The following is a 13,717-nucleotide window of genomic DNA, read 5'->3' as shown; positions in this document are numbered from 1 at the left end:
CTCGCATAATATCAAAGGCTCAAATTATTCATTTGAATCTAAAATTGAGACAACGCCGCAACATAAACATGCACACAAGTAAAGATCAAGAAGCAACTAATCACAGACAAGATCAAATTAGTTTCATATATATAAAACTCAGGTTTCACACTAAAATACAGATCATTCAGACCATCTCTAAAAAACCAAAAAAGGGAACAACATTTCAATGTCACCCTCACATAAGATCAAGACTCAAATTATTCATTTGAATCAAAATTGAGACAATACAACAACATAAACATTCACAAAGTAAAGATCAAAAGAAGCAACACATCACAAACAAGATCAAACTAGGCTCATAAATTCAATATATATATATATATATATACCAGTGTGCTCTGAAGGCGTAAAAAAAGAATGCTTATCTTTCCCCTTCTCATCGATCAATAACCACCAATGCGACACCACTACCAACAAATGCAGCAGCAACAACAACAACAATAACAACAACAAGGAATACAACAACAACAATAGCAATGCATGCTGTTTGGTTGGGTGGAATTTAAGAAACTGATATAAAAGAACCAGTAATCAAATCAAGTAGAAATAGTATTGAATTGATCGCACCTCCGACGAACCTCGCCGTCCCGAAGAGACTTGACACCAAGAACGCTAAGCTTCTGCATTGCAGCAGCAAAATCATGGAAGAAAGCAGTTTGATTAGCAGCATAAAGGTGAACAAAGGGACTAGTCCTTGAATCAGAAACCAAAGCCTGATCGGAAGCAAGAAGGCCAAGTCCCCGGGCAAGATTCTGGAAGTACATGTTGTCAAACTTGCCCGGAGTCATGACATCGTTGAAGGTAGCAATGGTGGGATCATGGAGATAGTTAGCGCAAGCCTTCTGCAAGGCCTGAGCGTAGCGAGGGTTGATAGAAGGGTCGTAGTGGTCGTGGGCACCGCCATTGAAGGAGTAGATGCGGGAAGCGTACTCCTTGCAATGGGAGAAGCCGACGGTGTGGGCACCGGTGAGGGCAACGGTTTCTTGAGTGGAGAAACCCTTGGAGGAGAAGATGGAGAGGATTTGGGAGATGGTCATGTTAGGGCGGGGGAGATTACCTTCGACGGAGAAGACATGGGAGGAAAGGGAGTCTTTACGGCCGAGAGGGACGGAGTAGAAGGGACCACCGAGCATGGAGACGAGATCGCGGGTAGCGAGGGCGAGAATGTCGGAGCAAGAGACGGTGTTAGGGCAAGTGAGCTCGAGTTGGGTCTTGGCACGGACGACAGCGTCGAAGGCGTCGCCGGGGAGGGAGAGATTGATCTCGGCGTCGCGTTCGGCGGCGTTGAAGGAGTTGGAGGTGATGAGAACGGAAGCGTCGCAGCCGCCGACGAAGCAGTCGTGGAAGAAGAGGCGGAGCGCGCCGGCGGCGGTTGTGGGGTTGGTGATTTGCTTGTTGGTGACGACGGAGGTGACGATGGATTCGACATTGGGGCAAGATCTTTGGTAGTAGCGCGTCGACAACGTGCCCGTTCTCCGGCCGGCAACGGCGCCGGAGAAGAAGAAGAAGAAGAAGAAGAAGAAGAAGGGTTTCATTTTGAGGGAGTTAATGAGAAATGTAAATAAAAATAAAATGAGGGTGTTTAGGGAAAAAAGTATCTGCTTCCGAGGAAGGGAAGCAGAGGGAAGGGATGATAAGGAATGAGGATGGAGGAAGGGGGGGTTTTAGGTTTAGAGAGAATGGTAATTTGGAGAAAAGGGAGGGGGTGGAATGTAAAAAAGAAGGATAAAAAGGAGAAGAAGCGGGGAATGCGGGGGGATTGGTAATATGGAGAAAAGAGAGGGGGTGGAATGTAAAAAAAAAGTGGGGTAAGGAAGCGGGGAAACGCGGGGGAATGGACGGTGGATGAGGTGGTGTTTGTTAATGAGTTATTAGAACCGTTATTGTTGATCACGTGGTTTGCACGTGCATGTTGGGGAATCCAAAGTTAGGTTTTGTTTTTTGGGGGGTTTTGATGGTGCTATGTTTGGGTTTGGAATTTATTTATTTAGTTAATTAATTAATTAATTTGGGGAAATTAATTTATGTTGGATGTTATAAATGTGAATTAGGGTGGTAGTTTGTGGTGTTTTTTTAATAAAAACAATTATTATTATTTTTTTAATTTTATGAAAGTTTGGATAGTACCAAAGGTATCATAGCTTAGCTATACTTGGTCTAATATGAAAAACGAGAGTAAAACATTTAAAAGTCTCGAGTTTAAGATTTGTTGAAAGTATTGATAGTGATATATTGCTAGTTGTAAATGCAATTTTATAATTTAAATTTTTTATTTCTGATTGAAAATATACGGTCTGGATAATCAATTTTTTTATTTGTATATATATTTTTTATGTGTATATAGTGTTTGTTGTTTTTGTAAAAAAAAAAATATTTGGATAGTGTGGTTGAAAAATAATATAGAATAAAAATGTTTTAAAAAAATCAATTTAATTAATATAATAAATTAGAGTTGAGGTTGTGGCTACTATTTTTTCAGTGATTATTTTTTTTATCTATTTATTTATTTTGTATTATCGTTTGAAAGATTTGGACAGATAAGGAGTGGATTAAGATTTTTATTCCAGTGTAATTATTACATATTAAAATAGTTTAATTAGAATTAAGAATATTTCCAAAACAAAATGATGAAGTTATAGATTATCAAAAATCTTTTATAATTTGCATAATACAGAGCGGTGCAATCCAATCATATGGTCATTTTTTGTTTATATGCTGTGTACTTAACTAGTGAATCAATCTAATATGATAATGTAAATGAATCTAATACTTATAATAGTGCAATGCAAACAAAAATTATTTCCTCAGTGGGTTGTCCACATTTATTTATTTATTTTTTAAAATTCTTATATAAACAACAGGCAATAACACTGAATATAATGCATCAAATTGATAGTCATATTTAATAATAACCATATGGATTGATTTAAATATTAGAAATTTATATCATTTAAGCAAGTATTCGGAGTTTAAATATTATATATATATATATATATATATATATATATATATATATATATATATATAGATATACATATATCTATAGAAGATCTCATTTGAGCCCTTGCAAGTGGTTAGCGGTATAAAAAAAATAAATCTCTCATGTGGCATGAGGGAAATATTACAACCCATACCCATGCGCTATAGAAACAAATACTTGTTTTTTTTTCAAAAAAAAAAAAATCACAGTATCTTGTTAAAACTAATTTAAAATTTATAGATTAAAAGCTTAAAAGAAATTCATAATATATACATACATAAATATAAAAAATATTAATATAAAAGTGACATCTCAAAAAATTTTGATGTATCCCAAATTCACATTAAGAAAAACACACAGAAGTTATTATGTTCGTATAAAAAATATTTAGTTAGGGGATAAAAGTATGAGATTAAAAAAGTATATTTGATTAAATTTTTTTATTTAAGCTAATTATATTTATTAATATTCATTTTAAAATATTTGTTTTAAATGAAAATATATATTTATAAGTATTAATAACTTTTTTAAAATTATTTATAAGATATATGTACTTATATAATTAAATTTCATTAAAAAAAAGGTTTATAAGGGATTTTTTTTGGTCACCCAACACGCTTTCAGAGAGAAAAAGAAAAGGTGGCAGTGAAATATATATATAAATATATATATATATATATATATATATATATAGAGTGTAATGTCATAATAGAGTTGAGCACAATCACATGCATGCATGGGACCCTATTTCATTATTATTTGGTTTTGCAACACCGCGTGGAATTGAAAATGATGATACAATGACAATGAGGAAACCTTTGTAGAAAAAAAAGAGAGAGATAGTTTTAGAAATTAAGAGAGCTTTCATTTAAAAAACAAGATAAAAAAAACATCATAAATTTATCCTTTCACACATGCCAATGGGATTTAGAATAGCAGCCAGCTGTGCTCCTCTAATTCTTTGTTCCCTTTTATTTATTTATTTATTATTTGCTTATTATATAAAAATTATTCACACTATATATATATATATATATGAAACCGGGCCTTTTGAGAATATTCGTAGCGAGAGATTAAATTTTTAATGAACAGTAGTATTTATAAGCACTATATTTATAAATAGTAGCACATCGAAAATGATCACTGAAGTTTATTTCTATTAGAAGTACACAACAAAGTTAAAAAAAATCTCAACACTTAAACTATACTTTCTGTTTTTCTATTCATTTGACATGATTGTCAAGTGTGAATATTCCATAAATATTGGTCCGCAATTGACATATTATATATATATATATATATAATAATGAGTTATTTGTGGACGTTTAAGAAAAAAAAAAAAGAGACTTCATAAGTATCAGTGGAACATGAATCAAGAGGTTATTGGATGCTAATCCAATGCCTCTTGGGATGTCTATAGATTTCCAATCTATAAATAAAACCTATGAACTTACATAAAAAACATAACCTATATATATATATATATATATATGTATATATATATATATATGCTTGATTATAATCTATATAAAAATTAATATGTGGTTTTAATTTGTATTTGTATTTATATATTTTTTTTTGAATTTTTATTGTAGATGTGTTATATATATATATTAATTATAATTACCCTTGTAAAATATCTTTTAATTGTCATTATTGCTCTTCTATTTGATACAATAGCAAATATCACAGCAATACATGAATAAAATCAAATAAAACAAATGCTCTTTAGTTGTATATTAATTATTTGTTTTATGTGTAAATTTAGATGCCCACTGTCGTACTAGCAAGGGTTTCTAGTACCAACTGCCAAGTAAAAAATAATAAAAATATTATTAGTGTTTGAAAAATAAAAATAAAAATTCATCATTATCATGAAAATAAAAAAAATGTAAAAAATATTTTTGATATTGTAATTAGTTTTTTTAATGTTGATTTTTTTTATACTTTCAAAAATATTCATATGACCTCAATAAGATATGATCCCATACACATTGCAATTTTATTTATTTTGCTTATTTTTAAAATAATTTATATGATATTAATGTGGTAACTTTTGATTAACTTTCTTCATAAAATTTTAATTATTTAAAAATATTAACAACCATTAAATAGTCCAGTGAAAAATTATGTTGAACAACACTATACATAATATATATATATATATATATATATATATATATATATATATAGTATATATACATATATAGAGATATAAGATGATATACGTAATGCATTACGACGGGTGTAAAGCACCGATTCTGATGCAGTAGTTGATCGATTGAGGATTAGGCTCGCGGTTCTTTATACCGTAGTATTGTATTATTATTCACTTTGATCCAATTTTTTTTATTAAAAAAGAAAATGCATGTGAGAATTTATGAATGTAACCTCGTATATTTAGGATTTTGCATTTTTATAAAGAAAACATTATCTTCATCACAAATAATAATGTGACTTCCACATGAAAAGAGTGAATTCAGTGAAGACCAACATAAGTTAATTGAGAGAAGCAAGTGGGTCCTCCACAAAAGGACGATTCATTCGGTGCATTAAAAATGGCATTCCATTCAATGTATCAAAACATACCATATATATATATATATATAATTGCAAATGCCCAAAATAGGGAACATTTAATTTTACTTTTCAATTTTTTCAAAATAATATACTTCTATGTACAATAACTCCAAAAACAAAGTAACAAAAACCCTAATATTAGTAATTTTACTACTTATGATTATCAATATTCAAGTAAGATAAAATAAACTACCAAAGTTGATATATGTGTCTAGGTTAAGTATTGGGCATTGTGACATCATTTATTAGTTTTTATTCAAAATTATTTTTTTATTTTTGTTATTTTTATTTTTGACCATTTGTTTTTCAAAAGAGACTAAAGACAACGAGCGCTTATAATAAAGCACTATTTTGCGATCCCTTGGTCTGAAGCGAGAATCTGATTTGATTAGAACATCGTATTCGACATGTATTTCATGTGATATTATTATATTTTTTCTATTATGATTGGGGACACAAGTCAGATTTTAATAAGTTGGAACCAGGGTATTCCCAGGTTCCAGAACTAGAGGAGATGAGCTCCTATTTTGACCAACCCCAGTTGAAAATTTTATCTTAAACAAATAAGTTGGTCATTAATAAAAATTAATGTATGAAATAAATTGTTAGAGAATCAAAAAAAAAAAATTTTAAGCATAATAAGACATTTCTATACATTAATCAGGTATTTTAAAAAAAAAATGTAGAAAAGGAACCCTATAAACAAATCAAAACAAGAAGTTATATTATCTAATTTAAAAGTAACTCCTTTTATGGCAAAATTAAAAACCTTACTTTGAACATATATTTTCTGAAATATTTAGCACTTAAAAACACCGAAATAAGGACTACAAATAAACCACAATTCTCGAGAATAAATAAATAAACAAATAAACCAAATACATTGAGATTAAGAAAAATGACAAAATCAAAATAAAATCAAATAAATAATGTACATGCAACTACAACATTTCCCACTTGGAACTTACAAATATAAAAAAAAAAGCCAAAAACCAAACACCCAAAATGATGCTACATACATTCTTTCCCACAAACAAACACATGAACATAGAAGAACAAATAATACAAAAGAACAAAAAAATAAAAATGAATAGAAATAGCAAAAATGAGATCAATCACCACAAAACTATGACGATCGGTAAGGGTTTTCAACAATGCCGCTTCTTCTCCGTCTTGATATGAATATTGAACCATTTCTTCTTTTTAGATCTGTTACCCGGCTTTCTTTCTTTTGTTTGATGTTCTTCGGCTTTTGTCGATCTCTTGGAAGAAGCTCTCGTCTTTCTATTACTTGAATTTCGTTTTAACGGGCAGATCGTAGTGTATGACGCATGAATTGTATTCCATTCCTTCAAAAGCTCATCTATCTGAAAGAATAAATTAACAAGAGAATTTAAAAGTCAAATATATCGAAAAAACAAGGGCTCAAAGAATGTCAAAAAATTTATTTTGATGCTGAACTCACTGCTTGCATCTCCTGTGCATATCTACTGGTCATGTCAGTGAATTGTGTTAGCACCTGTCAATGAAACAAATCAGCAAACTGGTGAAACTAAAGAGTTGCATGAATATGAAGAACACATTTGGTAGTAAATAACAGACCTCTCTGTACTCAGTCTCAAACTTTGACAATTCTACCCGTTTGGTTAATATTTTTGCCTCTACGTCTCGGAGTTCTTCCGTTTCTGTTGAGAAAGGTTCTGCACACATGACTTCTATTGTGTAGTTCACACTTTTAAAGAAGTTGTCTCCTGAGAAGAATTTAAATCATGAACATTCTAGATATTAAATTGCCTCAAATTGACATATCAAAAGCAGTAAAAGAGGCAAACCCAAGTGGTACCATATACAGCAAATATGTGGGTGCCTGCTTTTAACTCATTTATTTCGCATGGCTGAAATCCATCCAATTTCTTGAAAAAGGCAGCATCTGGATCTTTGTTAAGTGCTATCTGAAAATACAAAGAGATTTAAACATGTGTGCCAACAGATTGGTGACAATTATTTTAAGCAATACAGTTGGCTGAAGAGAAAATTATCTCACTGTATTGGACGGCACGAATCGGAAAACTGGGAAGCAGAGGAAGAACATCCCTGCAGATGTTACTTTTCCTGTTCTCACACTGTCCTCCTGTGACAGGCAGACAATACTCTCAATCTATAAAATGTTAGGTAATAGCATTTTATAAGATGAGAAAATAATATGAGGAGATTAGTCCAAGATTAGGATAATCCATGTATGTTCAGGTTTCTCAATGGATGAGCAATGGGAAGTTACTGGAAGCCCAACCATCAAAAGTAGTAAATGCTTACACTACATATCCATAAAATCAACAGATATGCCAAGCAAAAATGGGTGCATGTACAGACCCAAACACAAATAGAACAATATCTATTTATGCAAAATCAAAACAGACATGGATTACATCTATTGCTAAATGATGTCCATTGTCAAAAGAAGTGTAGTCAAAAGAAAAGGGATAATGATCTATTGTAACTAATGATGAGCACCAAAGTGTCTGCATTTATGTTAAGATGTTTTTGGAATAGTGAAGGAAGGTTTCAAATTCACAATTCACTCACCCCCTTCTGCACCACAACTAATCAAAGCATCTTTGAAAGGGAAAAAGAGAGAGATAAGGAAGAATACATGAAACTCTTTGAAAAGGCTACCCAGATGGGTACCAGTAGGCCTGACTAGCAATTGCCATTTGCCACATAGTAATTTGGACAATTTAACAGGAAAATAACAACAATAAGTACAGGTGTTACTTTTGCAGCTTAGAGTGTTTGTATTATTAAACCAAAACCATTAGCACTTTGGATGGAGGCTGATACACTAGCACTGCAAGCTATACGCATAGAAATGTGCACTTTGGAAACATGATTATATTAAGTCAACGAGCAGGAGGATATGCAATCAGATAAGTTATGATAAATTAAAAAGCATAACCCTAGCATATGTCAAGTTCTACCCGGGAAATAACCATACTATGACTTCCATGCTACATATGGAAATCTGAACTTTTATAAATTTATGTATGAATATATATACAAATTTTCCAACTTTCACAAGCAAACTTCCATGAGAAAACTAAAAAGCTTGGAAATATACAGGAATAAACAACAACTGTGATCAAGCATTTTCTAAAACCACTTTCCAGCTTTATTCTTTCTACACTGCATCCAGTTGTACGTAAGGTAGAAAAATCAAGAAAAAACAATTTATCTGTTCAATCAATAGAAGTTTTAGGGTTGTTTCCAGCAATTGCTGAAAAATATAAGTAATCAAAGAAAAAGAGGCACCTGCAGGGCAAGGCTTAGGCCACCATTTCCTTCTTGTTCAAAGTACAACAACTGCATGGAATCAAGCATATGTTAAAATGAAGGATAACTAACTGAGCAAGTAAAATTTCCATAAAGTAGTTAGTCAGGTTTTAGGAAAACGCAGAGGCATTATATCAACAATAACAGAATTATAAAACATTGGAAATTCTACTAGAACTAGATTTCTCCCCCATAATTAATACTGTGGCTACGTTTTTATAAGTTCATCCAAGCACTGTTCATTTGCAATTTGGCCCAATAAAAAAAAAATCACATAACCACATTAGCAAACCTATGTGCTTTTGAATAGGTTTAAGATTAAGTACATTACATTATAAAACCCTTTGGTGTTGCCTCTCATTGCTTTGTACCTCACCACTAAACATCTTTAAGGTAAAATGAAAGGGCACCAAAGAAGTATCAAGTTGAAACTAAGTCTTGCATACTGAAAAGCTGTTTCATTGTTTATTGTATACTCTTTTGCTCATTTTTTGTTCTTGCAGAATCATTTCACAACATATGGTTTGCATATAAGTTTAATATTTACAAGTCATTATAGCAGGTATGCAGCCCCAGAATCAACAGTAAAAGGAGAAGGCACTGAGCAGCACAAGGCCTCCTCAGTCATAGTAAATGCATATTATTTGCCAACTCATTACTCATCTTCTCTTACATGCTCTTTTCAGTTATCTAACCTTCAAAATTCACAGCTTACAAAATTTGACATAGCTTAAAAGCAAAAGTTTTGCACTCATATAGCTTCTTTTTCCTTCAAAGGCATTTCATCATATAGATCAGTTTCACAACCATGCTGGCCTGGAGAAAGGAATAGATCAAGGTTTGTGGATCAAGTGCATACTTTCTAAAACTCTTGATTATCCGCAACTGAACTTCAAGATTCAGATGAAATGATGGTCTAGTTCATGAAGATTTTATATTAATTAAATAACTGAAAATTGCTATCACTTTCACCAAGCAGTAACTGCTAAGTTAATTAGACACTCAGCAGAGTTTTTTAAATACAACAATAATTTGAAGAAACTACGTTGAGATAAAGGTGAAGCTAATTCCTTCGACTATTATAACATTAAAAAAAGAAGAAGAATAAAATCAACTGAATATTATACTGTCAAAATTTTAAAGCCATAATAATCCATAAAATAAAACAATGAAAACGCTTTATACTTATTGGCCCATTGACTGTTTGGAAATTGTGTGACCCCTAGTGGTTAATAATTACCAGCAACCTCTTGCTTTTTTTCTTCTAATTATGCCCCTTTAATTACTTATTCAACCATTTGAAAATGATACATAAACCCCGACAGACTTCCACTTATTATCCCAAACACAAGAGAACCAACATAATTTATAGGGAATGGTTTTAAAGCCACAGTTGACAATACCTTGAATTTGCTTTTCTCAGTTGAATGCACTCGACAGACAAGTCCCATTTCAGCCTCTTTTTCCGCTATTTCTACAGCATAGAAATGAGCACATTGCTTTTCTACCTGCAAAGTTGCAATAAAATTCAGATATCCACTAAATTCAGATAGAGTAATAGCAAAAGACAGGCAGAATAAATGTACCTTTCTAAATAAAGGTTGACCCAATTGAAGTGGACTAATGGTTACAGAGCCATTCAGTGCCTCTTCTAAAACAGTTGCTGATACGGTGGTTTTAATTGGCACACCCAGTTTACTGAAGCATGTGACACATTTGCTAACTCAGCATCCCAACGCAAGCTTATTTGTTATGTAATTTAGAAAGCAAAATGAGAACTTAATTTTACCTAAAAAGTGCAGCAAACATTGTGTTTACTGTACTTAGGCTAGAAAGATCCAGCTCCAATTCTTGGCTCTCTGACTCAATAGCCTGCAAATGAATGGTAATGAGTGTTATAATCTTCTTAAGATAAGATGGATAGAATTTCACTGAGCAATACAATTTTTATCACTGGTTATAAATTAAGCTACAACCTGAACCAAGAGATAGACAAATCAACTTGTCATTTATGACTGAAACAGGTGATCTAAGACATCTGATTGATCTCATTACTACCTCGAAACCAGCAGTGTCATACTGATGTCGTTTTTCTGGGTTTGACAAAATATTGTATGAGTATGTGACCTCCTTAAAGATGTCCGCTGCTGTAGGATCATTTGCATTTTTGTCAGGATGGTACCTGAAGAATAAAGCAAATATCAATGAAAATAATCCCATCACCAGAAAGATAATAAGGGAAGATACAATAACTCAAACCCAGGATACAAAAGCACAAAAAAGGAAGTTAGATTAAGTTATAAACCAGATATAAAATACAATTCCTCATGGAAATGTTGATCACAAAATATGGAGTGCTATGAAATCACAAACCCAAAAAAAGGGGAAAAACAACACAGCAGCAAAAAATGCAAGTAACTGTTTTCTAGGTCCACATATATATCCTAAATCACAATTCCTGTGCTCATGTGTAATGTCATGTCATAAAAGAATAGCAAGTATGTGGTTGGTTCCGATTGTTCAACACCTCAGCTGACAATTTGTAAAATATCAAACTACTTTAATGGCCCTCTGCAATAGTGTACCTGATAAAATAACTAACAAGATTATTACAGATAGGATAGATCAAGCCTTGAGAAAGGATCCTCAATCATCCCATAAAGATTAGGAATTATGACTTCTGCCAACAATGTAAATCATCTTCACGGCCTTGCTTGTTAAATCAAGCAAATATTTCTTTGCTCACAATCAACAACAAAAAAAGACCTTGGTCAACAAATTTTGGACAAAAAAGGATCCAACAAACTGATAGTAAATCTTCAGATAAGCAAAAAATGACCAATAAGCTGATCTATCAATCTCTAAAGGTAGAACATAGAACCAAGTGTAAGCACAATATGTGAAGTAGAAACGAAATAAGAACACATTCTAACTTCTAGAATCATATCTATGTCTGATGGCTGTCTATTCCAATTTTCAAAAAAATTAAAAAATAACCAAATACTCCTTTAACCGGTGCTTAACAAAGATTATTTGCATGATGTATTGTATTTATCTATCAAGGAACCTTTTGGCAAAATACCGGCGAGCTTTTCCTCTTTCTTAGGGGGATAACATTCTCCTTTTATCTGTTAGATATGCTTCATTTACCACTTGTAAATTGTATCCAAACAAAGCCCTCATTTTGTTAGAGCAAGCAGCATCTCCCTTTAAAATTTTGACTGTTTGTTACTAACTCATATGTTGCCATCAAACTAAAAAATAGATTAATCTAATAAACAACATTAACACAATAATCCTTTTATGGCAAAATACTAGTGAGGCTTTAGTCTTTCTTCAAAATAAAATCTTCCTTTATCCATTCGATATACTCCACAGATCACTTCTAAATTGTATCTAAACAAAGTCTACAGTGGTGACAACCTTTCAGGAGGAAGAGGCGATGAAGTACACTATTCTAACTGAAAGAACAGATTAACCAGCTACAAAACAGTATCTTGCAACTTAAACAGGAGAACCTCTAGCTAAAGATTGTATGCACCATGGCCCATACTGCTGTAAGCCTGTAACTTATGATGATCATTTAAACTAAGCACAATCTTATCGTCAAAAACTGTAAGAATCAGCAACATCTCACTCCAAAATATTATTATCTGCCAGTAGCTAATAAACTGCCCTCGCATTAAATCATACATCAACCTATCAAACTATCACTAAAACTACATGAAACAAATTAGATAGTTAAAAATAGAACACACATCAAGACCATTCTAAATCCTGAAGACCGCACAAGATTCCTTTGTTTTCTACCAAAAACCATCAAATCAATTGTAGCCAATGGAACCGAGTCATTCCAGACTAAGGAGCAAAATTTCACTCTTGTAATAATATAACCCAAACAAAGAATCTAAATCTTACATATCACAAGAAAACCTCACATGAAAACAACAATAAGAGATCAAACTCACACCGATCAAAATTCAATTTTTTCCCCAGATGCTAAAACACTCGAATTCTTGAAATTCAATTGAGATGAAAAAAAAAAACATTTAATCAAGGAGAACTGCATACTTGAGTGCCAGCTTCCGATAAGCGGTCTTGATCTCCTGATCCGACGCATTCCGCGGCACATTCAAGACCTCATACGGATCCCTCCTCTGCTGTTTCACCCCCACCCCCTTCTTCTCCGACTTCGACGACGAGAATCCCGGCGCCGGCATTCTCCAACAAAGCAAATCCCAAGAACAAAATCCAAATCCTCTGAACCTCGTCCTTCAGCTCGAATCCCTCCAGGAGTCCATCACCGATCGGAGAACCCAAAAACGAAGATCAAGACATGGATTTCAAGATTCCAAGAAGAGGATTGAATCATAGAAACTCTCAATGATCTCGAAGAACAAGGATTCGAAGAATGCAAAAGAATTAATAAAAATTCAGATTGGCTGCCTTTCGAAATCTCGGACAAGTTGGAGCCTTTGTTGGGAAGAAGAGGCCGCCACCGACGAGCTTATAAAAAGGAAAATTACATAATTTTTTTTCAAATACACCCCTGTAAAGTTTAGTAATAAATAATTACTCATATGCCCCTATATATTTGGATAATTATTACTTTGGGTTTGCCTTTGTAAAAAAGAAAAAAATTGTGAAAATTTATTCTAACGTTTTGAGCCTTTTGGCAAGAACCAAAAGACCAATCCGTCCCACAACTTTTGGAAAGGGTGAAGGGGGGTGTATGGTAGCGGGGGCATGGGCCCAGTTAAGAGGGCATGTCAGGCCAAACTTAACATA

General features: G+C 32.8%; 2 protein-coding genes across 2 annotated transcripts; both read right to left on the bottom strand.

The window, feature by feature from the left end:
* Nucleotides 1-389: 389 nt before the first annotated feature.
* On the bottom strand, nucleotides 390-1,719 carry LOC120257357 (peroxidase 31-like). The gene has a single exon (XM_039264840.1). It carries the CDS (start codon nucleotides 1,575-1,577, stop codon nucleotides 579-581), a length of 999 nt encoding a protein of 332 aa, XP_039120774.1. The 5' UTR covers nucleotides 1,578-1,719; the 3' UTR covers nucleotides 390-578.
* Nucleotides 1,720-6,515: 4,796 nt separating this feature from the next.
* Nucleotides 6,516-13,355, bottom strand: LOC120256787 (chaperone protein dnaJ 16-like). Its single transcript, XM_039264457.1, has 11 exons — nucleotides 13,001-13,355; nucleotides 10,988-11,111; nucleotides 10,719-10,801; nucleotides 10,516-10,627; nucleotides 10,333-10,437; nucleotides 8,909-8,959; nucleotides 7,647-7,733; nucleotides 7,446-7,554; nucleotides 7,205-7,353; nucleotides 7,068-7,121; nucleotides 6,516-6,969 (listed from the first exon to the last, which is right to left on the bottom strand). The coding sequence occupies exons 1-11, from the start codon at nucleotides 13,147-13,149 to the stop codon at nucleotides 6,751-6,753; spliced, it is 1,242 nt and encodes a 413-aa protein (XP_039120391.1). The 5' UTR covers nucleotides 13,150-13,355; the 3' UTR covers nucleotides 6,516-6,750.
* Nucleotides 13,356-13,717: the final 362 nt, after the last annotated feature.

Source organism: Dioscorea cayenensis, chromosome 3 (assembly GCF_009730915.1).
Source record: "Dioscorea cayenensis subsp. rotundata cultivar TDr96_F1 chromosome 3, TDr96_F1_v2_PseudoChromosome.rev07_lg8_w22 25.fasta, whole genome shotgun sequence".
Classification (NCBI taxonomy): domain Eukaryota; kingdom Viridiplantae; phylum Streptophyta; class Magnoliopsida; order Dioscoreales; family Dioscoreaceae; genus Dioscorea; species Dioscorea cayenensis.
Note: the sequence above shows the minus strand (reverse complement) of the source record. Positions and strands in the feature narration are given on the sequence as shown.